General features: G+C 38.1%; 8 protein-coding genes across 8 annotated transcripts; 4 read left to right on the top strand and 4 right to left on the bottom strand.

The window, feature by feature from the left end:
- Positions 1 to 287: 287 nt before the first annotated feature.
- SSM4 (E3 ubiquitin-protein ligase SSM4) lies at positions 288 to 3,059 on the top strand (the record flags this gene model as incomplete). The annotated part of the gene is made up of 1 exon (XM_022819646.1): positions 288 to 3,059. One exon carries the CDS (start codon positions 288 to 290, stop codon positions 3,057 to 3,059), a length of 2,772 nt encoding a protein of 923 aa, XP_022676191.1.
- A 144-nt stretch (positions 3,060 to 3,203) lies between these two features.
- Positions 3,204 to 6,350, bottom strand: ULP2 (SUMO protease ULP2; the record flags this gene model as incomplete). Its single annotated transcript, XM_022819645.1, has 1 exon — positions 3,204 to 6,350. The coding sequence occupies one exon, from the start codon at positions 6,348 to 6,350 to the stop codon at positions 3,204 to 3,206; it is 3,147 nt and encodes a 1,048-aa protein (XP_022676190.1).
- A 363-nt stretch (positions 6,351 to 6,713) lies between these two features.
- JHD1 ([Histone H3]-lysine-36 demethylase) lies at positions 6,714 to 8,147 on the top strand (the record flags this gene model as incomplete). The annotated part of the gene is made up of 1 exon (XM_022819644.1): positions 6,714 to 8,147. One exon carries the CDS (start codon positions 6,714 to 6,716, stop codon positions 8,145 to 8,147), a length of 1,434 nt encoding a protein of 477 aa, XP_022676189.1.
- A 249-nt stretch (positions 8,148 to 8,396) lies between these two features.
- Positions 8,397 to 9,242, top strand: CBR1 (cytochrome-b5 reductase; the record flags this gene model as incomplete). The annotated part of the gene is made up of 1 exon (XM_022819643.1): positions 8,397 to 9,242. One exon carries the CDS (start codon positions 8,397 to 8,399, stop codon positions 9,240 to 9,242), a length of 846 nt encoding a protein of 281 aa, XP_022676188.1.
- Positions 9,243 to 9,372: 130 nt separating this feature from the next.
- On the bottom strand, positions 9,373 to 10,941 carry HOM3 (aspartate kinase; the record flags this gene model as incomplete). Its single annotated transcript, XM_022819642.1, has 1 exon — positions 9,373 to 10,941. One exon carries the CDS (start codon positions 10,939 to 10,941, stop codon positions 9,373 to 9,375), a length of 1,569 nt encoding a protein of 522 aa, XP_022676187.1.
- A 973-nt stretch (positions 10,942 to 11,914) lies between these two features.
- Positions 11,915 to 12,451, bottom strand: KLMA_40341 (cytochrome b5-like heme/steroid binding domain-containing protein; the record flags this gene model as incomplete). The annotated part of the gene is made up of 1 exon (XM_022819641.1): positions 11,915 to 12,451. One exon carries the CDS (start codon positions 12,449 to 12,451, stop codon positions 11,915 to 11,917), a length of 537 nt encoding a protein of 178 aa, XP_022676186.1.
- A 1,496-nt stretch (positions 12,452 to 13,947) lies between these two features.
- AGE2 (GTPase-activating protein AGE2) lies at positions 13,948 to 14,796 on the top strand (the record flags this gene model as incomplete). Its single annotated transcript, XM_022819639.1, has 1 exon — positions 13,948 to 14,796. One exon carries the CDS (start codon positions 13,948 to 13,950, stop codon positions 14,794 to 14,796), a length of 849 nt encoding a protein of 282 aa, XP_022676185.1.
- Positions 14,797 to 21,067: 6,271 nt separating this feature from the next.
- On the bottom strand, positions 21,068 to 23,092 carry MET30 (ubiquitin-binding SDF ubiquitin ligase complex subunit MET30; the record flags this gene model as incomplete). The annotated part of the gene is made up of 1 exon (XM_022819638.1): positions 21,068 to 23,092. The coding sequence occupies one exon, from the start codon at positions 23,090 to 23,092 to the stop codon at positions 21,068 to 21,070; it is 2,025 nt and encodes a 674-aa protein (XP_022676184.1).
- Positions 23,093 to 23,133: the final 41 nt, after the last annotated feature.

Below are 23,133 nucleotides of genomic sequence, written 5' to 3'. Positions count from 1 at the left end.
ATATATAATATTTGAAATCTTTATGTCTTTATAAATCATGTGCATTCGCTTGCTTTTCCGTATACAAAAAGTCTGTAAAACATTTGAAAAAGTGATTACGAAACTCTTTGCAAATTCGTATATAATTTGTAAAAACAATAATTATCAACAGTTTGAAAAGAAGGACCCTTCTACATTCCTATTTAGCTTAATTCTACTCTGAGTATTTGAAAACTGTACCTGTTGCTCCATATATTACGTTCTTAACCTTGCGTTTTTTGTCTAACTGGAAAGCAGAAGCCTAAAGAATGGATAGACACCTTGCACAGCGAGAATTTGATGCGCAACTAGATGCGCAACTACGACAACGCCAGGCTCCGAATGCGAATAATCAAAACCAAGATGGCGAAGATATAAGGCCAGGTGTAGTATTAGAGAATGAAGATGGGCAGGCAAGGGCAATATTCAACTTGAACCTTGATTACAAGTATTTCCCAAGTTACTTTTCCATTGTATTCTCTGTTATCGGTGGTTACTTATTCCTAGCATATGCTTTGACAACCCTGGTAGGGTACTTATTGAACCTGGTATATTTTAAGATCATTGCTATAATGGTAAATGGAGTCTCTATATTAGGAACTTATATGAATCTCCCTGGATACCATCAAAGAATTGTGGAAATGTGGCCCATCGTAACCAAATTTGAGTCTGCGTTGTACGATGCAATTATACTTCCAATCGTAAATCTTTATTTTGCATATACAAAAGGAACAGAAAAGCATGGTATGCTAGTTAGAATGATAGCGCCCGCTAGTACTTACTTGACGTTCATCGCTCTTTGTTGTATCGTTCCTGAAATATTGTCTCGTGGACACTCTAAAAAGAATAGATTGAAAACCCAATGGAAAAGGGTAGTATTCCAAGTAACTTATACCATAAAGTGTACTTTGAAAGTTTTGACATTATTTACCCTTGAATTGGCTGGCTTCCCCATCCTGGCGGGATTCTTAATCGATATATCGCTAATATCACCTTTGTTACTACCGCAAAACAGTTTAACCTTTATACCCAAGTTTTGTTCCTTTTGGCCACCATATTTTTCTTATATTGCATATTGGGCAATTGGTACTCTCTATATGTATCGCTTTGCTCAGTACGTTGGCATGGTTAGGCAATATATCATCAGGCCGGGTGTGCTTTTCTTCATTAGATCACCAGATGATCCTAATATCAAATTATTACAAGATTCCTTGATATATCCAATGAAACTCCAACTTTCAAGACTTTTACTGTCAATGGCGATTTATACTGCGTTTATTTTAGTGGGTTTCGGTTTCCACACTAGATTCTTATTCCCATTCATTTTACGCTCTGAATTGTTACCTATGAAGCATAGTTTGTCTACATTGTTAACAACAGGTACACTACTTTCTATTACGGTACTTGCTTTTACGGATAAAGTCTTATCGAAGAATAGAATTATCAATGTATACGTGAGGCAATATTGGATTTTTGTTTTCGATATTTGCTGTAGGAAAATCAGACTATCATCCTTCATTTTAGGAAAAGACTCTCCTACGGAAAGAGGCCATGTTGTGTATAGGAACTTCTACTACAAATGGTTTAACTCCAAAAAGGCACGTTTATCAAATCTGCAATTATACTCACACCCAAAATCAGAAAATGAAGTTAAAAGTCTTTTCAATGAAATTCCCGACGTACATGCGTACTTTGTTCCAGATGGTACGATGATGAGAGTTCCTGCCAGTGATATAATCTCGAAAAAATACGCTCAACTATTATTTGTACCAGTTACCAAAGATGATAAACTATTAAAGCCATTGGATCTTAAACACATCAAAGAAAGGCAAAAGCGTACTGCTGGTGAGTTTGGCTATCTAGAAAAGCAACCCACAGAATTTGATGAATACAAGGTCGTTTATGTCCCTCCCCATTTCACTCTCATGTATTCTCTTCTTATCGTATTCATATGGTTTTTCTCATCATTACTTTTCATTGGTTTATTGTTAGCTTCCAATCTCATTGGCCTTCCTGTAATTACAGGCTTACAATATCTATTGCATTTGATTGTGCCATCATTCATTGATTCCGGCATCAACCTATATGGAAGTATTAACTCGCTCAATTTATTTTCTGTTTGTTGTGGTCTTGTCATTCTCTCGGTAGCGTTAACTTCTTATCACACTCGTAAATTGAACGCGCTCGTTCGAAACAATAGGATCGTTGAAGTTAATGTTGATAATATTGAAAATGAACTAGATGATGTGATTCAAGAGGTTCAACTTGGAGAAAATGATATAAATAATAATATCAACAATATTGATGTTAATAACAATGTGGCTGCTCCAGCTGCAGAAGAATTTGATATATGGAATCCTATAAATGGATTTATCAGTGCAATCCACCCAATCTTTACTGCTTATGTTGGGACATTCCTCTTCAAGTGTAATGTCTCTTATCATTCAAACTTTCTCTTCAAATATTTCAAGTTTCATTTCCTTGAAGAAAATCTCATTCATTTAGATGACAATATTAACACAATTCATCCTGCAATCATGTTTTGGTTCCTACCTTCGGATCTAGTCAGTAATGGTTATTCTGTGGAAACATGTTTAACAATTTTCCTTCGGATTGAAATTGCTATAGTCGGATATATTGCGTTTAAAACATATCAAGAGGAAAACAAAACTGCTGGGAGAAGAAAGCTTATAGAAAAGGCAGCTGATGTCTGTACGATTTTCCTAGCTCTATTGCTTCTAGTTCCGATCTTACTTCAGTATTTGATTTGCTTGATGGAGTATGTCTCTAATCGCAACTCATATACATCTACGTGGGCGCCTTTTATCTACTTTACAATGATTACCCCCGGTGTATCTTCTGATCATGAATCAATGAGTGTATTACAGAAGCTTTTCTACTGTACTGATGCCGTCGTATTCTCTTCTGCCTTTATTGCATTAAAAATAGTAACCTTAAGAGGTATCTATGAATCTGTAACGCAAAGGGTGAGGGATGAAGTTTATGGCAGAGGAAGAATACTTAAGAATTTTGACGATTAGTGCTTTTTTTTTATGTACGTATATTAGTTTATTTGTTTGTTCAACTTCGCATATATCTCTTCAATATTTTGAGAAAACTGCAAGGAATGTGAAAGTACTCTATCAAAATAAATTTACTAAAAAGAAGCCGAGTTTAATGTTACGCTATTTAGATGCAGATTTATTAAACACATTATTCGGTTTAGGGATTTTCGGGTTATTGCTGGCGTAAATGGCCTTTCCGTTTTCATATATGTGTTCAAAGCTCCTTTTATTGGTTCTTCTCTTAGGCTGCTCCTCACTTTCTTTAATTGTTTCTCTATTCAAAATTTCTTCGACCGAATCCGTTGGAGATGAGGTTGAGTTATGCGATGAGAAATCTTCCGGAATTTTGTCGTTTGTACTTTTATGATTCCAATCTGGAGAAACTTTGATTTCTTCTTCTAATTCTAATGATATTTTTTCGTTCAGTACTTCTGGTGGCTCTTTCCCATTATAATGAGAACCTTGTTTTGAGAAAGAATCATTAGACTGGTGGTATTGTTTATTTGTATTGGATGAAATTTCAGCGGAAGTATAAATAGAGTTTGTTATTTTTTCTTCTTTTGATGGTCTAGTCCCATTTGTATGTTCTGTCGTACGCAATCTCTGAAACCTCTCATTTAGAACACGATCAGGTAACGGCGATAACTTTTCGTTGACATCTAATTCTGGAGAACTATCTTTTCTTGGCACTCCTTCATCTATCGATGAATCATCATCCACATTATCTAACTCTTGTGTTGCCCGACGGTTTCTCCTTTGTTGAGTATCTGGCGGTTGACTGGAAAGAAAATCATCTGCAAAATCAGATTTTTCCATATAATCTCTATCGCTCAATTGAGGAGCACAAATTGGAGTTTGATCTTCATTAGAAATCATTTTGTTATGATTGTCTACACTAGAGAAATTATTCTTGGATTCATTTCTGATATTGGCAGTTACATCTTCAGACATATTGCCATCGAGAGAATTAGTTAAAGCAGTATTGTGTGAATTTCTGTTAAAATAGATGGACTGTTCTGCTTCTGAAGTCGGCCGTTTTTGTTGCATTTCTATCGATGAAGTTATCGAATCAGACAAATTATGTATCCTTTGTATTGTATCAGTGGGATCGCTTTGCCTTTCATTATTTGTGGTATCTGAAGTTTCTTGTATTTTATCATTCATTAAGCTTTCTTCAAAATTTTCGATAATCTCTAGGTCACTGTGATTTTCCTCAATACTCTCATCCTTGGTGTCGCAGTTAGCTTCACCATTTGCCGTGATCTGCTGCTTTTGAAGATCCTGTAATAGCGCTCTTAGGCTTTTCCGTGCCATTAGACGTTCTTTCTTTTCAAAAAACTCGTTTACCTTTTTTGAATAATTAGATGGTGATCTAGTATACCATAAATCCAACGTCTCTTTGGGTTTTTCGAAGAATTTTTTTATGTTTAAAATAACGTGGACTCCACAATCACTCATATTAGGTTGTTCAGGAACTAAACATGTTTTAACCTTGATTTTATTTCTAGGAATAGAAAATTGGTGAACATCCTTACCGTAATCAATAATAAAATCCTTCACAGCGTCCATCAATTTAGAATGTGTTTGTCTTAAAGAATCGAACACTAAAAGCGATATGGTAGGAAGGTCATTTTCCATGCAAGTGTAATACTTTTCTGAGATATTTTGTTCTGCGCTTGGATTCGAGGGTATAGTAGAATTTTCATTACCGGGCCCTGTTATTATATGTTGATGGGATTCTTTGCATTTTTCCATAGCATCTTTAATCTTATTCAAATTTGTTATTATGCATCCGAACCAATGATAGTTCATATTTACAGGGAGAACAACGAAAGTTTTGGAAAATAGATTTGAGTTATTGACCCATTTTTTGACGTTTTCATAACGATTCTCTGAGGTGCTTATTAGTTTTGTGTAAAAGAATGATGAAAATAAGTAAACGTCAGTCCTTGATACAATTCCACTATTTATAGATTCCTCGATGTAATATTTTAAGAAAAAATCCAATATTGTATCATTAATCCAGTCATGATTGTATAAACATTTAAAATCTTGATTATTCACTGATATTTTAAAGCCATCTGAAAATGTGTATGAAAGCGTAGGCTTAAATTCTTCTGGTTGCTCCTGCTCTATAAGATCGTCAGAGAAACTTTGGTAGTTTTCCTTGGTAGTAGAATTTGTCGCTGATCTAGTTTTTCGAGATAAAGCAGAAACATAGGAGAATCTTTTACCAGGTTCTGCGTAAAATGATTTTTGAGGGATTGCTTCACTTCGGGAAACTTTCTCTTCAAGGTCATATGTGGGCTCAGGAGGTGGAATCTTACTACCACTTCCTCCTTTTCTTGATTTTTGAAGCGACTTTAAATCTTTTTTCTGTATTTTGTCAAGGTTGCTAAATGTAGATGGTGAACGACGACTAGGTGGTTTTTTATATTCGTTAATCATTTCATCAATCTGTCCTTTATCACCCTTACGGATATTATCTGGTACAAGATTAGATTTGGGTAGGAGCTTTTTGTAGGTCTTAATAAGCTCTAAGAACTTGTTAGATTCTGGGGCCATATGTGAGGTACAAGTCCATGAAATACAGTGCGTTGTCACTCTCCTGGTATCTTTTTCACCAGGTACTGAAACTGAAAAATGTTTTGGTGGAGAAAATATTACACCGAATCCTTCTCCCTTGGAATCGTATATAAATAGCAAGATACCATCATTAATTCCAAAGCAGAATCCTCCTATAGGATTGTTGTCTTTTCTCATAAATTGTATAGAAAGATTTGGTTTTTGTAGGAAATCTGGTCCTCTTGTTAAAGTGATCTTTAAACCTGCTACAAATCGGAAGATTTCACCATGTTTAGAATCAGAATTTACAATTTTAGTGATTCCTTCTGTATAATATGGAATAGTTATTTTGTTATTACTTGATAAGTTCATAGGACTTATTATCCCAGCACCTTCTATACGTTTTTCTTTTGTCGGTAGATCTTTATTTTCCTCTGGTTCGGTAATATCAATCATCCTTTCGGTAGACGTAGATTTTCCTGTTCGATTATTGTCTTCATCTTCATCAGCTATACTGAATAGCTCAAAACTGGCATGTTCCTTTTTCACTTTATATCTTGCACTGTCATATCGCGTTCCGGCTGATAAATCCTTTTTGTTGGTGCTTGGTTTCAAACCATTTCCCGCATTACTATTACTTGTAGTCGACTTAGTCAAAGTGTCTCTTGGATGAAGGCCCAGTTCGTGCTTTAACCTCGCCATTGTTCACTTCTGAAATCAGAATCTGGTGAACACCGAGTTGACCGCGGTTATAAAGCTAGACTACTGCAGCAAAATCCTTCCTTCGCGTTCAGGACAGTCCTAAATGATTAAAATGTATGGTATGTGTTAGGAGTTTTCAAATCCGAATTTGTGGCCAACCGCCTCCATCTATTTTATGTATTCGGTTACAGTTGTTTTGTTCATTTTATAATAGCGATTTCAAATATATTTTAAACGTTTAGCCTATATACCAATTGTCAATATTAAACAACAGAGAATAAAACCGGTAATGTCGAGTTTCTTGGAAGAATAATTAGAACGATATAGAAGTGTTATGAACAACTAATCTGTAGTATACACACTATGACTAGTGATGGGGATGATACTTCTGCAAAATGCCAATACTGTGGAAAAGACGATTCAGAAGATAAAGGTAAAGTAATCTGGGTTGGATGTGAATACTGTGATTCATGGGTCCATTTACTATGCTTACCGATTAATTGTATGATTCCAAAACCCGATAATAAGGAGGAACTAATGGATATAAAAGAGAATCAGATAAACTCTTTCAGATGCTTATTACATAGCGATGATAAGCGACCAGAGTTGAAGTTGGTACGCATAAGTACCGCTAAACAAAGTAGGTTGAGAAAGAAGCGCGCTATTGATTATGTAGCACTTAATGAGGGAAATGACAAACGTTTGAAACATGAACATCCACACATAAAGGCTTTTCTTGCTTGTTTTGAAAGATGGAAGGGTCTTAAGACTATAACATCAAAGCAGTTAGAATCTGATTTCCAAAGTATTAAAGAACCTTTGAGAGTAATTGATCCAGAAAACAGCGGTATGTACGTTTCCACTGCAAATGAGCTTGGTCTAGTAGATGATAAGAATAATACTAAGTTAAATGTTGATTTTTTGACTCAAATTTTAGGTGATGATTACCCAATAGACGTTATGGATGTACAAACTCAGATGAATGAAAGATGGACATTAGCTCAATGGAATGATTATTATACGAATACAAGTGTTCAGAAAAGAGACCGGATTAAAAACGTAATTTCGTTGGAAGTTAGTCATGTTGAACAATTTAAGAATGGGATTAGACGACCAAAAGCGGTAGACAACAATGATTTGGTTGACCTAGTTTGGAATTTCGGTGGTGAAAACGACGACATCGAACGTCCCAAAGTAACAAAGTATATTCTTATGTCAGTTCAAAATGCATACACAGATTTTCATCTTGATTTCGCTGGAACCAGCGTGTATTATAATGTCATTTCTGGTGCCAAGAAGTTCATCCTATTTCCACCTACAGAGTTTAATTTGAAACAATATAAAAAATGGTGTGATGATGACAACCAAAACCTTGTTTTCTTAGGTGATCTATTAAAGGAGGGTATTGCTATGGACCTTACAGAGGGGAACCTATTTATGATTCCATGTGGTTATATCCATGCAGTATTTACGCCACGTGATTCTTTTATTGTCGGCGGTAATTTCTTGACTTTAAGAGATATTACCACACAATTGGGTGTGGTAGCCATTGAAAGAGCCACTAAAGTGCCAAAAAAATTTACATTTCCTCAATTTGACATTGTAATGGGAAAGACATGTGAATGGCTACTGGAATCTAATAATATTGAGAAGGTGAAACCAGCGGATGTTGTAAGCCTCATTGCTTATCTTAAATCGTCCAAAACCAAGTACAGACCATTAAAACATGAGACAAAAAAAGCTCTCATTCTAGCACTCTCTAATAAGCTCGATAATACATCAGCCGATGCGTTGTAGAAGGCATCTGGGCAGAACACTAATAACCTCGTTATATGTTTGTCACGTGATACACACATTATATGTTACCCTCACAATCATTTTCGTTTGAAAAGCGAATTTTGAACGGTTGGGCAAGATAAAACGACCAAATCTTCAAGACGTGGAAGAATTGTTGAATGGTTAGTTATCTAAAGTAATTGCTGTTCATATACCCATTGGCTTTTCTTATAGCATTTCAAAGGCTTAATAGCTTAATAGAATCAAAATATGGTAAATACTTCGTTTCTCTTCTGTGGTGCAGTATTGCTGGTGTGCACTATTATAGCCGTAATTTTGGAAATACAGGCTAATCAAAGCAAGACTGTCCTTAACAAGGAAAAGTTGCAAGAATTTCCATTGGTTGGTAAGACTATTTTGACTCACAACACAGCTGTCTATAGATTTGGATTACCAAAGAAAGATCAAGTTTTGGGTTTGCCAATTGGTCAACATATTTCTGTTCAAGCTAATATTAATGGTAAGGAAATTGTAAGATCATACACACCAACCTCTTTGGATTCTGATTCAGTTGGATTCTTTGAGCTATTGATCAAGTCTTATGAAAAGGGTAACATTTCCAAGCACTTTGCTGAACTAAAAATTGGTGATAAAATCAAAGTTCGTGGTCCAAAGGGGTTCTACCAATATGTTCCTAACATGTGTGAAGAAATCGGTATGATTGCAGGTGGTACCGGGATTGCACCAATGTACCAAATCATGAAAGCTATATTTGCTAATGATGCGGACAAGACCAAGGTCTCCTTGGTTTATGGTAACCAAACTGAAGAAGACATATTGTTGAAGAAAGAATTAGATGCCTTTGTTGCCAAGAAACCAGATCAATTCAAGATTTACTACATGTTGGATAAGGCACCAGAGTCTTGGACTGGAGGTGTTGGCTATATTACTGCTGACATTATGAAGGATCATCTTCCAACTCCAGCTGATGGTGTTCAATTGCTAGTATGTGGCCCACCTCCAATGGTTTCCTCAATCAAGAGAAATGCCGTCTCCATTGGGTTCCAAAAGGCTAAACCCATTTCTAAGATGGGAGACCAAATTTTCGTCTTCTGAACGAAATTCATGCATAACGTGTCGTCGCCTACTGTTCTGATAAATAGGTAATATTTACGGACGTATATCTCTTAAATTTTTACTAGACATTTGAAAAAATATTGTTTAAATATGTTTATTAATTGTCTTTCTATAATGCCATTTGCTTGATCTGTTCTAATCTTTCGTTAACAGCCGAATCGAAGGTCTCATTTAATGGAGCATCCAATAGTTTGGCATGAATAGATTGCAAAGCTCTAACTGCGTTGCTTTCGTCAATGACACACGAAATGTTAATTTCATTAGCACCTTGGGAAATCATCTCAATGTTAATGTTTTGTTCAGCAAGCGTAGTGAACATGGTACCGGCAATACCGATGAATTGTTTCATTTGTTTACCAACCAGAGAAACGATAGCCATCTTCTTAATGACATCAACAGTCCCAAGTCTTTTTAGTTCAACAACAGCAGCACGTAGAGCCTTTAGGGAGTCCGAGTCCGGAACAGGTAATGCCATGGAAACGTGAACTTCTGATGTGGAAATTAAATCAACAACTAACTTGTACTTATCCAAGGTAGAAAACATTTCTGCCAAAAACCCATGGGATAAGGTCTTTTTATTAGAGTGAATATTTACTACCACAATGTCTGATTTTGTAGTAATAGCAGTGGCTCCTTTCTTTTTAGATTCGAAGATGGATGAAGTTAATGCCACTGGAGGATGTGGTGGAGTAGACTCGCCTTTTTTTGCTTGATCACTTGGATAGATTATTGTGCCATTCCCCTTAGGGTTTTGCACGTTTTTGATTCTGATCGGTATATGAGTTCTGATGACTTGCTCCATAGTAAATGGATGAATGACCTCTGATCCATAATAAGTTAACTCTGCAGCTTCATCTGGGGTCACCGTTTCTAATAGTCTGGCTTGAGGAACTTTACGTGGATCAGCGGTGAAAATACCATCAACTTCTTTCCAGACTTGTAATTCGTCAGCATTCAACGCCACGGCAATCAATGCAGCACACAAATCGGTATATCCCCTGCCGACACCGTTTAGTAGACCCATTGGGATAATACCGAAGAAACCAGTGATAACTGGGATAACTTTGGTACCCTTCTCTATCTCTGCCAACAGTGGTGCCAACTTCTCTTTGAATGCAGAGACCAAAAATGCGTAGAAACTGTTATCCAGGGTACCATCTTTGCATTCATAATCGCTAGGAACAATAAACGACATATCCACATATCTAGCGTTGACACCGTTGTCTTGACATAAAGCTGTCATATACAAACAGGATAATTTTTCACCCAAGGACATGACCAAATCCAAAGTTCTGGTAGACACTTCACCCAAAACTTGCGATGCATCCAAATATCTTCTCACAACATTGATTTCTTTCTGGGAATCTTCTATTAACGTCTCCTGGATGGTGATGTCCTTTATATGTTCTTTTGCGTTTGCAAGATGATCCTTTTCGACCAAATCAAGAACGTTTTTATATTCGTAGTTGTTGTTCGAAGCTAATTCGCAGGCCAGCAATAATCTCGAAGTGGTACCTTCGGCCTTTGTATAAGAAGACCTTGCGGAACAAACTACTGCAACATTATTATCGTACTCTTGAGAGTAAACTTTGATAATCTCATTCACTATTTGCTCCGAAAACTTACCGATACTGGTACCACCAAATTTTTGAACGATCCAATTAGTAGTATCAATCATTATATTTCTCTCTTAAAATATGGTGAATGTACCTTATTTGCCTACTTCGCTGAACTTAATACAGGTATACGGGCTCTATAACGATAGTTGTGGTAAACAGCACCCTATCTTAAATATTTAGCTTGAAGCTTCTTCATAACTAAAAATTTCTTGCGCGATGACTCAGTATATTATATAGTGAAAAGTTCAAGATGATGTGATGCGAAGCTTTAATTTCTCTTTTCATCGCCGACGTAACAGTGGTGCATTCGGAATTTTTCAAGACTTTCTCCCTCACAACTGTGGCCCCACCGGTATCGGGCCTGCATAAAACACGTGACCTTCGTAACATGTGTTTCTGATCTTTTTTTTTTTTTTTAATTTTCACAGTCTCTGCGATATTATTTCTAGAACCTTGGTGTACAGCTCGGAAGGGCATTCCTTGCATGAATGGTGAACAGTATTAGGGTTGCATAATGATGACAAGTTAAGCAAAAGAAAGAGTGAGAAGGCCCGCGAAGTGTAAAGTGAATATTGTATGATGTTGTATTGTATGGGGTAGTATAGATACTTTATAGTATAAACCGGTATATAACGAAAAACTCATGCTAATTGAATGCAAACTGATAGAGCTTAAAAATGAATAAACATAAATGTGAAAGGAAAAACCAGAGATGAAAAGTACAAATAGAAAGAGTGTAGAAACTCGCTTCTTTTGCCCTTTTCTGAATTGAAGGTGTAACAACTAAAGGCATATAAGTTTTTAGTTGTAATGCAGTGACGAAGTAAAATAAAGGAAAAAATCAGAAAAAAAATTCCACTGGGGAAGGAATAAACCAATAATCAAGGAGTAGTCGAATAAACAATTGTAGAATATCTGGCAGTATTGGTGGCTGTTGGTAGTCACAGCTAGTGTGCATAGAAAATGTATCGGGGATGTTTTGTTGACAGAAAGCACAAAAAGTTGATAAAAAGTACATTAAGTGCTGTCGTGTCAATCTAGCCATGTAGGAGCGCTATAATCATTATAATCTATAGCGAAATCATCATGGCCATAATGAATTAGTCCTAAAGTGAGAACACAAAAGAAGATAGTCACGCTTAGCAACCGAATCCGAGTGTCTCTCTCAAGAACTAGGAATTTTTTTATAGCTTGACAAGCCTCTGTTAACCAGAAGATGCCAGCCGCTGGGAATATTGTAGTTAAGAAGAACGGAAGTTGGACTTCATCGTTGTTCTCTTCATCGTTGTCATTGTCTCCAATACGATGAGATTTGGACTTTGGTTGATATAAAGTGCCTTTAAGAGCACCGGGATCTAAATCATAGGCAAGAGACTCCAAAGAGTGGCCTATATCATCAAACTGTAATGTAGAGTCCTTTCCTGCATACTTTAGAAGTACCTGTGTACCTCCCGGATGTTTGTTTAAAAAGTTTGTAATGTCATACACCTTTCCGTGGATAACAGTCCAACAATCATCTCGAGATGTATGTTTCGATACCTCATCCATAGTTATAAGAGGGTCCTTCATGTTTATTCGCTCAAACACAGAACACGCAATGTTCAACAACAGTCTCGGTTTGGCAAATGTACAGCGTTTAAAGTGTAAGAACCTCTCGTTACCCACAAGCGGTGACGGGCGTGTTAGATGTAAAACGTGAAATATGCAGAAATTGAAACCAAAAAAAAGGTGGGAAAATCAGATCTTTTGAATTAAAACGGTTGAATATTAAAAGTGCTTGATAATCGAAACTTAATACATAAATGGGTTTCAATGAATTATTATTTCTCTGCGAGACAAGTCAAAAACAAACAGAATAAAGTAAAAGCAGCCTTAAACAGAACAAAACAAAAAAGATAGAAAACGTAACTGAGACTAGTCAGAAGATACGTATCTGTTTGAAATATAATTGTAGAAGTCTCTGGTGTTGTTGTTAGGCTTAAGCTTTTGATTCGAGACCAAAATCTCTTCAAAACCTATCTATATGACAACTAAGTGGAGAGTTGAAATGTTCAAAAAGAAAAAAAAAGACTCCTCGATGAGACCTAAAACAATGAAAAGATGTATCCGAACGACACACGTCCTAATAATATCGCAATATAATCAATCTGCCAATCTGCCCTGGTGAATTCTTAAAAAGATAAAAACGTGTTACTACTCCACAAAGGTATGTATAGAAAAGCCAAATCCAATACACCAGTTTAAGTACTTTCTTACCTTCTTTTACTTTATCCTTCAACCCTATGAATATATAGCGAACGTGGAAAAATGTATAATGGAGACGAAGAAAGAAAGTGCAGGTGTTCTACAGAGCGTAGGTTCTTATGCAAAAGTTTCGCAGGTTAAAAAAAAAAAAAACATAGTTTAATCAAATTGTTCTTCTGACATCATCTTGATTCTTTTACTTATCGGGCTCTTTTACGGCCCTTTTCTTCGGCCCGTTAAGTGCACTACTTTTTTCTTTTTTTTTTTCTCCATCTATATGCGTTTTTTTCGCACTAAAAAGATATTAAGTAAAAATCCTGTTGCAAAAAAATGCTCGATGGAGAAAAAAGAAACCAAAGTGCGTTTGGTCTTGCTTCGTGTCTACATCAAAGATATTGAAATTAACGAAAAAACAGCAAAGGAGCGAGCAGTAGAGAGCGAGTTTCAGAGTAAGGTAACAGACTTCAGAGGTAGAGAGTTAAGGTAACACTGAAAAGCACTTGAGAGTGAGGAATTGCGGTTATCATAACTGGTATTAATCACAATAGTATCTTCGACAGGTGAAATTTTTTAACCTCTTTTTTGTGAGCAAACCTGAGTTCAATGGATTTTAAACTGGTGTTAAATTTTATTTGATTTGATTTATTTAGTTTAGTTCCTTTCTGGTTTATTTTGTTAAGATTGACATCTGTGCTGCTATATTACTGCTTCCCAGTTATCATTCTTTTTACAGTTAGCATTGGCTCTGTACTTTCAACTAATTGATCGTATTTCAGTACGCCAGCCGTTTTTCGCATTTTATTAAGGGTATATACTCTACTATGACTAGTGTGGAGGTGAAAAAAGTTCTAAGTACGCTACTGCGTGATCCAGATAACGCAAAGTGTGGTGATTGCAAAGTTGCCACACATCCGAGGTGGGCCTCATGGTCGCTAGGTGTTTTCATCTGTATTAAGTGCGCCGGATTTCATAGGTCTATGGGCACTCACATTAGCAAGGTTAAAAGTGTTGATCTTGATACGTGGACTGAGGAGCATCTAGCTGCCGTGTTGAAATACGGTAACAATAAGAAATTCAATGAGTATTACGAAAACAAACTTGGTGGTGGAACTTATGTACCGGATCAAAGTAAGCTAGGACAATTTATCAGAACGAAGTACGAGTTAAAGAAGTGGGTTGGCGACGGGCCAATAGCTACTACTAACAAGGACGCTACAAAAAATCCTACGGCAACAAAGACGAAGCCTGCAGTGCAGAGTGCTTCTCCTACTACATTTGCATCGCAAAAAAGTGCTGCGAACATATCTACAGATTTGAACAGAGACTTACATTTGACTCCAGTCGGGACAGGAGGATCTTCAGGACAAAAATCTTCTACCCAAGAATCATCTTTTCAGAGAAACAATGTCTACAAGCCTCAGGATAGGCCAGATTTGAAAAAGTCGATTCTCTCTCTGTATGCGAACCAAAAGTCTTCGCAATCACCTTCCCACTCATCCTTACATCTACCAAATAAAAATAATAATAGCAGCAATAGTTCATTTAACAGTGGCGGTGTAATTGGAGGTGTATCATCAAACCCATGGTCATTATCTCAACCAGCTGGTGAAACGAGAACTGGCTCTAGCTTGTCATTAGACGACGATTTGTTCAAGAACGTTTGGTCGTAAAAATATTAAATATCAATAAAGTCAAAGTAATAACGTCTAAAACGTAAATAAAAAACTAATAATATTTCATCAAAAATAAAAAAAACCACACAGTTAATAATAATCTAATACTGGTAGTTAGTATTCATACTAGGAACAATGAAGCAAAAAATAACGTTAGGATAGCAGGAAGAATACTAAACAGTAGAAGTATTGTGCATCGTCCATCAAACAAGATATAGTTGCCTTAATGCTCAAAAAGCATGCCGTTTATTTCACTAAAAAGACAAAGCGTTCATTATTATAGAGTTACGTAAGTCCGAGTTTTTTATAATTTGGTATCAGAATTAAAATTAAAAAATTATTAGCTAATGGTATAGATGTCGATTATTAGCGTTGGTTTTCGTAAGGCCATGAATTTAAATTCCACAACACCTCCATTATAGTATGAAATGAAGAGGAGACCACTAAGAAGTATGTGGACTTGAATATTGTATTAAACGTAAAGGGCATTTTTTTCCAATGAATTTGCCGTAAGAACGAAAAAGAAGGATCAGACTTAAGCAGTCAATGCGTAGATTAGTTGAAGATGAAAAGCGAGCACTTTTAGACGCTTTGTGAAAGGTGTAGTAACAAACATGTCATATCCTTCTTTCTTACTGCAAATTTGGTACATCTGCTTTAAGCTGGTTCATGGTTGTCTTATGTGAACCGATATAGCACACAAATAGCAATGCGAATATTGTGCAGAATACTTCTAGGTCTTGCATGTTTGTCTATCGAAGATTGAATGACTCGAGTTTACTATTAGTTGAACTTCTATTATATTACTTTGAAAGATTAATGTAGCGACAGAATACCACCAATGTCTTTCAGGTTCCGTTTCCAGATGATGTTTTTGACTTACTGATTACACGACAAACGTAGAATTAGAGATTACTAATGACATCTGCCCTATGATAAAAAGTCATCCCCGACTCATGTGCCAGATTTATATAATTTTAAATCATCATTTGTATATACCAAAATATCATGCGGTTCATATCCGATATCTCTCTCTCTGCACCCCCGGGCACTAACGTTAGAGAATCTCATGCAATACTGAGAATGGTCTTAATTACTTAAAGCTCAAAACTGCAATAACAAGGTAAGGAAAAGAATCAGATGGAATCGGAAAATTATGCATAATAGCAATATAACTTCATATCCGAGACATAAAGTTTACAAAGCTACAAGGGAAACATCTTGGCAAAACACGGGTCCAAAATCGGTTATTGTAAGGAACCTCCAAAAAAGTACTATCATTGAAGTGCCAATCTTTCTTTCCTACGTGATGACTAGGCGGACATTTTTACAGAAAAATGAGACGATGACGAGAAGAAACCAGAAGAAAGAGTAAGTGACATTCTCGCCCCTTACTACGACACTTGCAAAGAACTATTTTCAAAAACTCTGTTGCAATGTTATGGTATGTTGTTTGTTACTCATGAGGCGGACCATCTCTGTATTACTTCCTAGCTACAAGGTTTCTATCTATCTGTTGTACATAACGTATCATAAGAGTATCCCTTCCCGGTATTTTGCCTGTCTTTTTTTTTTTTTGCAACAGTGGTAAAGGTGGTGGGTGTTGAAAATGAAGCAACTGTTTACTTAGGTTTAATAGCGAAAAACGGATACTTTCAGAAACATATCTACAAGAGAACCCTGAGAGGAGACAACAGGAAAAATAGGGTAAATGACGCATCTATTTACACTAGGTTCAGTCACTATCACAATGGCTAAATTCTAAAGCTACATCAAGTTTTCTTCTTTTACCTTTCAACAATGTACATTTCCAACGGTATTTTCTGAAAATATTCAGTTTCCGGCTTGAGGACACGGCAAACCCTTCACTTCCGAAACTCACTTGCACTTCGGCGGTTTAAAGAACCGCCCAGATTCTGCAGATATCGTGCTATGGGACAAGCTATTCTGGAAGAATTAAGAAACAAAAAACAATGAACCGAAAAAAATAGCGCGCAAATGACAAATTTCCATGCAATATATGTTATTTTGCATGTGTATTGCAACTAGTGCATTGCACGCATTTGAGAAGATCCTATGCCCAATCCCGTTTTTGCCTATATCTTTGTGCGTGTCCTGCTTGATGCATGATTGAAGAACATTAAAGAATATATGAAGATCAGCAAAGAGGAAAGCAGGGTCGCCTGTGATGCGACTACGGCAGAAGAAATTTTGAAGATGTTATTGTCACCGTTGTGTTGACAACCGCTCATTACAATGTCCCTCCAAACTCCAGGCCCAAACCAACACACAGACTACGTAGTACAAAGAGTTAACATGTATAGGTTGAAATGGAAATATAACTATGTTGACATTTGATCGTTTCTTTTCGTACGGAAAGATTTCAAAAGAACGTTCGTTGTTCTTCTCCCCTCTCTCTTTGCCATTTTCCCTCTTTTGGATTTTAGGTTCCAGCGCGGAAATAAAGGCAAAAAGGTTAAAATGAAGCCAATGGTATCGTCGGTTTGTTTATTTGTTTTGGTTTCGTATGAAGTGTTGTGGATGTTTAGGGAATTGGTTGTTGTGTCAAGCGGCATACCTGTGCCTGCGTATTCAACCGATGCTCACGAAGGCGGCGGCTCCAGTTATTCTTTTTTTCATTCATAGATTTATTCAATTCATTCATTCATTCATTCATTCATCAATTCATACGTTACATAGGTGCGTTCTTTATTATTATTATGTTTCTTCTTGTTGTCATTATGTTAAATGTACATGTGTATTATTAATTAAGTATGGGTATAAAACTAGGGACGAATAGGAAGGGTCCTTTTTCAAGGTGTTGCATGTTCGAGTAGAGCCTACGAACTTTATTGAGCCTCACGAATAGCGATCTTATAGTTTTTCCCTGAGTTATTGTCCCAATGATCTACCCAAGTTGGACCCTCTCTTGTTTGATATAGGATGCACAATTCAATAGATATGGTATCGTTTGATTCGCCTAGATCAATGGCAAACTGGAAGATATCAATGTCGAGGGAACCTCCTGCTATCTTCAAATCCTGGTCATGACTGACCCATATGCTTTCGACGTCATTTTGAGTTACCCACTTGTCAAAAGTGTATCGTACTGTCACTTTTTTCTCGTAGGATATATTCCGCACAAATACATTTCCTATTAGCATATTTCCCCGGACGTCTAGACGTAGGTCATGAAGGTGACATACAAAAGAAGATATATTAGGATTTCTCATAAAAGCTGGTGGCTGGCCATTTGATTCCCTGTCGTAGTCCACGTAATGGAATCCCATATCTGTAGCATCGTCATTTCTATTAAATGTGGAGTTGTTGGTGTCATCAACGTTATCCCCGAAATTGGTATCGTTTGGAGCGATTGAAAGGGAGTTCATGTCATATTCCTCTTCTCCATTTCCATCGCCAATTTTACCGTGGTTCCGCAAAGGCAGTTCGGTCTCTGAATCCCCGAAGGAATCCAATTTAAATCCGAAGTTTGGTTTGAAAGGTGCTCGCAAGTTGAAATTCGAGTCTGACTGGTTCAGCTTGAAAGGCGAATGGAAATGGTAGCCGCCATTATTGTTATTAAAATTTTTGAAGTGGTTGCTCATCATGCCGAAAACGTCTAGTTTCAAAGAAGTCGGCGTTTGTCCGCGTAACGTCAGATTTCCGTTAATCAATTCCAAATTTCTTGGTCCTGAACCCATTTCAAGCCTGTCCGCATCCTCTTGAGCCTCCCGCCTCCTGTGTCTCCTGCTCTTTCTTAATTTTTCGGACTTGGTTCCATATTCTCCAGACTCATTTCTCAAGAACAAGGGACTTTCGTCCTCTCTAAAGTACTTAACCTCGAACCTCTCGCTTTGAGCAAAATGCACCGATTTTGACCTCTTGAACAAAAGGGGTCTTTCTGGGTCGGGTTTTTTTTCAAAGGGGGAGGTTGGCAATGACTTACTTCGCGTGAGTAGGATAGAGGGCGGTTTGAAGATGGAGCTTAGTCTTCTGCTATGTAAATACCTATCTTCTGGCTCATCGTCATCATCGTCATTTTCTGTGTCAAGTTTAGGGAGACGCCGTGAGGGCGAGATGCACTCTTCCTCCTCTTTCTCCTCTTCCACAGCTGGAGACTGTGACGTTTCAGCTATTGGAAAATACTCATTCATGCTCAGGCTGGGCTCATTGCCCGTACTTGCAGATCCCACATCCAAAGGATCTCCACCCTCGTCAAAATTCAAACGTTCCGACAAATCTTTGGACAAGTCGTCCTCAGACACTTCCAAGTGCGGCTTCCCCGCCAGCGAATCCAGCGCCCGGTCCATCAGCACATTGCTCTTGTTCAGGTCGGTATTCCTCCTCAAAACATTGTTCATAGTATTGCTTTCTATCTGGTTCGTGATTCTTTGAGGTTTCCTCAAGTACTTCAACGAACTAAACTTGCCGCTTTGTCCATTGTGTATTGCGTCACGTTGGTACATCTCGAGCTCATTCCCCGGTTCTCTGCTTCCTCTTTCCTGTGGCTCTGTGCCTGTGTTTGTTTTTTGTCTTCTATCACTCGTTAATTAGCTACCTCGCTGCTAATACTCTTTTGTCCGTCTGTCTCGTCTCGTCTCTTTCTCTATTCACGCCCCAAAAAATTCCATATAAAATTACCCCGGGGTATATATTTAATATTCTTATTATTACTATTATTATTAACTTTCAAACCTTTAGAAAATCCAATCCCTAATATAACAGAAAATGATATAATTATGTATCCTTTATTCTATAATGTCCTTATGGCTCTCTCACCATTCCAAAACAAGGAAAGAAGGGGAAGGGAAATGACTGGGGGGAAAAAAAAAAAATTATATACAAAACAGAAATTAAATAAATTCCATCGAAAACCTGGACCCACACAAGTTTCTTCTAACCACATCACTGAAACTGAACCCTTTCTTGCATCTTCCGAAACTGTACAAAGCAAACGACATTAAACAAAATAAACAACAAATATATACTCTATTTTCTCTCACATACACTGCCAACAGGTGGTACGCTTCGGCATTCGAGCATTCTCAACTGTAAATTCTTCTTCAGGCACACACACTGCTGCCTGGATTGTAAATACCACTAGTAATAAGATTAGCCTTTCAATTGTAAAAACGAAACCGGCTACTTCCGCTTCCTTATTTATTTACTTTTTATTTATTTTTTTTCGAAACCACCCTCGAATGGGGTATGTTCCAGGTCAAATGGCGTTTGTGTATCTGTCATTCTGTTATTGTTTTGCTTTCACAGTGGTAGTGCTCCCACTAGTGCTCCCACTAATGCTCCCACTGGTGTTGCCACTGGTACTGGTGTTACTAGCAGAAAAGTATGACTAGTATAGAACAGATGACTAGCGGAAGTGGAATATGTAAGAGGTGATGAGAAAAAGCGCTAAAAGAAATGCAACCCTTTTTTTTCTGCACCGATCTCACAGACCGGGCGTAGTACCCTTTTTTTGTGGGTATTTTCGTCTTCCACTTTTCTTGAAAAACAATATCATGCGCGGAGCAGATATTATGTCAGTACCTTAAGTGGGTGGGCTAAGAAGAGGAGGAAGAAGAGAGAACAAAAAAAAAAAAAAAAAAAAAAAAAAAAAAAAAAAAAAAGAGAGAGAGAGAGGGAAAGAATAAACGCCTAAAGACAGGTGACCTGCAGGGTGGGAATTCGGAGCTCAGCTCCGGGTTTATGTAGAGAATGCGAGAGGGAGAGGGTGTGTAGTGTGTGTAGTGCTTTGAAGTTCGAGAATCTCGCTAAGAGAGGTGGGGACGAGCGAGATACGCTGGGCTCGTTCCCTGCTGGGTATGGCGGGCATTTGCATATACATACGTACATTCCTTTTAAATATTGTATTGTGTGTGGGGAGTAGCAGCGTGGGTGGGTGCTGCTGATTTACTGTGTGCAGTACAGAGTGAAAGAAATAGAGGGAGGAAGCGGCACTTGGGACGTGAATCTCGTATCACGTGTAGACGAAAATACTATTATTACACCTTATTGTATATAGACGGTTTCTAGTTTCTAGTTTCTAGTTTCTAGCTTCTATAGAGACGCTCGAGACGCCATGCCGCGGAACCCAGCGGAAGGAAAAACAGTAGAAAGTAGTAGGAGGACGGGAGGAAGGAAGGACGAAGAAAAAAAAAAAATTTAATAGTAATAAATGTGTTAGTTAAGCCTTGGGCTGGATCGGCCGTAGTAATTGCGGTAGGAGTTAGTACCGCAAGCGGGGCATCGGGAGCGGGAACCGCAAAGCAATTCAAATGTCATCGAAGTGCCACATCTTCACCTCTCCTAGCTCGTCGCCGCTGGCGAAAGAACTGTCCCCGATACCAACGCACACTATCGGTGCCTTGTGGCCGGTAAAAGTCTGTATACACTTACCGTTCTGTAGATCCCAGATTTTCACGTTCTTGTCGTGGGATCCGCTCACGATTCTGAAATTGTCCGCTGCAATGTCCCACACGCCTTCCACGTGACCAAATTGAGTTCTGACACATTTCCCAGTGCGCACCTCCCAGAGCTTAATGGTGTTGTCCAATGAGCAGGATAGTAGGTGGGTAGGGTATTTGAGGTTTGGGTCTAGCACGCCTGTGCAGTCGTCCTGTTCGTTCTCTTGGTTCTGGTTTTGCTGATTTCCAAGAGCCTGTGGGTCTTGCTCCGCATTGTGACGTTCCTCGGGGAGGTCCTTGTCCACAACAAGGTTTGCAACGTCCTTGATAGTTAGTGGGATTACTTTTTGCACTTGACCAACGTGTCCTCTGAACACTTTAATGCATGAGTTCGTGCGAATGTCCCACATACGCAACGTCTTGTCGTCACTGCAGCTGTAACACGTGAAACTCTTGGGATGCAATTTCACGCAGTTGACCCATTCCGTGTGGCCCCGCAAAGTGTAGCAGGTGCGCGACTCGACATGCCATACCTTCACGGTCTTGTCCGCAGACCCACTAACAATGATTTTTTTGTACGAGTCAACTGATAAAACAGAATCCTGGTGGCCTCTATAAGTTGATATGCAGGACCCCGTAATGTAATTCCACACTCTGATAGTCTTGTCCAAGGAAGCGGTTATCATCTTTTGGTCGTCGAAGTATATTCCCTTGACACCATCCGTGTGTCCTGTTAATCTTCTGATCAAGTTCCCCGATTTAGTGTCCCAAATGGCAACCGTCGAGTCGTACGACCCGGTGAAAAGAAGCCTATGGTTGTAACGCAACGATAAAACACCATCCATGTGACCTTTGAATACTTGAATTCTGCATCTCCCGTTTCTCCAATTCGACTCCACCTGGAATCTCTCTCTGTAAATTACTTTCCATGGCCTGGTGTAGTATCGGCTATTCTTCGCTCTCGTTTTCTCTACAGCAGTTTGGGGTACAGGATTGCAGGCCGATCTTGTCGATGGCACTATTGTTGCAGTTGCGCCTGGAGTTGATTCCCTCGTATTGTTATTACTTGTTGCATTGTTTTGTGTGCCGTTTTGGTTATAAACATGCGCCTCGTTCACGGGCAAGAAACGGGCTCGCTTCATGTGAAGTAATGGCAAACCCCATCCGCAGTTGGGACATTTTCTGTCAATGTGCTGTTCACACATATGGTACCATACTCTGTCATCATCTGCTAGCACCTTCCATCTTTTGCACACTAGTGCAGCAGTGCATAGAGACTGGCAGTCTAAATAGCCCAATATTTTTAAGGAAAGCTCTTCTGGTAAAGTAGAAATGAAATCGATCTTGATCAACTGTTTAACCTCATCTGCGATATATGATAGTTGTGGAAAGCAGCAGAGCTGTAGTATTCCTTCTAGCATGAGTTTCCGGATCTTCTCATTGCTATTTTGGAAGTTTTGTAACGTTTGTCTGATCTTGTCTCTATCGGAATCTTTCTCCAGAGCGTTTATTTTCTGGTTCCATCTCTCCAACCGCAACTGATCTTGAAATACCATCGAGTCCTTACACGAATGTTGAACATCCGGGTTGTGACGATAGCAGTATTTTATGAAATTAAACTCAGGCATTTTATTCGAAAGTATTACATTTTCTTCTCCATCTTCTTCATGTTCATGTTCTTGTTCTTTTTTATTATGACCATTATGACTACTTTTGTTATCATCTTTCAACCCCGCAGTAGATTTTAATGCTTTATTCCGTACTAAAGCTGTCGACTTTTTATTCTTATTTCCATTTCCTTCATTGACTAAAGTTGCAGCATCTACCTCGTCAAACCCACGTTTTAATACAGGTTTGCAACTCTGATGTAGGTCGAACTCCGTGTTTGACATTATGCTAGCGATCTCTAACTGCTTTAAAACTCTTCCCCCCA

Source organism: Kluyveromyces marxianus, chromosome 4, assembly GCF_001417885.1.
Source record: "Kluyveromyces marxianus DMKU3-1042 DNA, complete genome, chromosome 4".
NCBI classification, from domain to species: Eukaryota; Fungi; Ascomycota; class Saccharomycetes; order Saccharomycetales; family Saccharomycetaceae; genus Kluyveromyces; species Kluyveromyces marxianus.
Note: the sequence above shows the minus strand (reverse complement) of the source record. Positions and strands in the feature narration are given on the sequence as shown.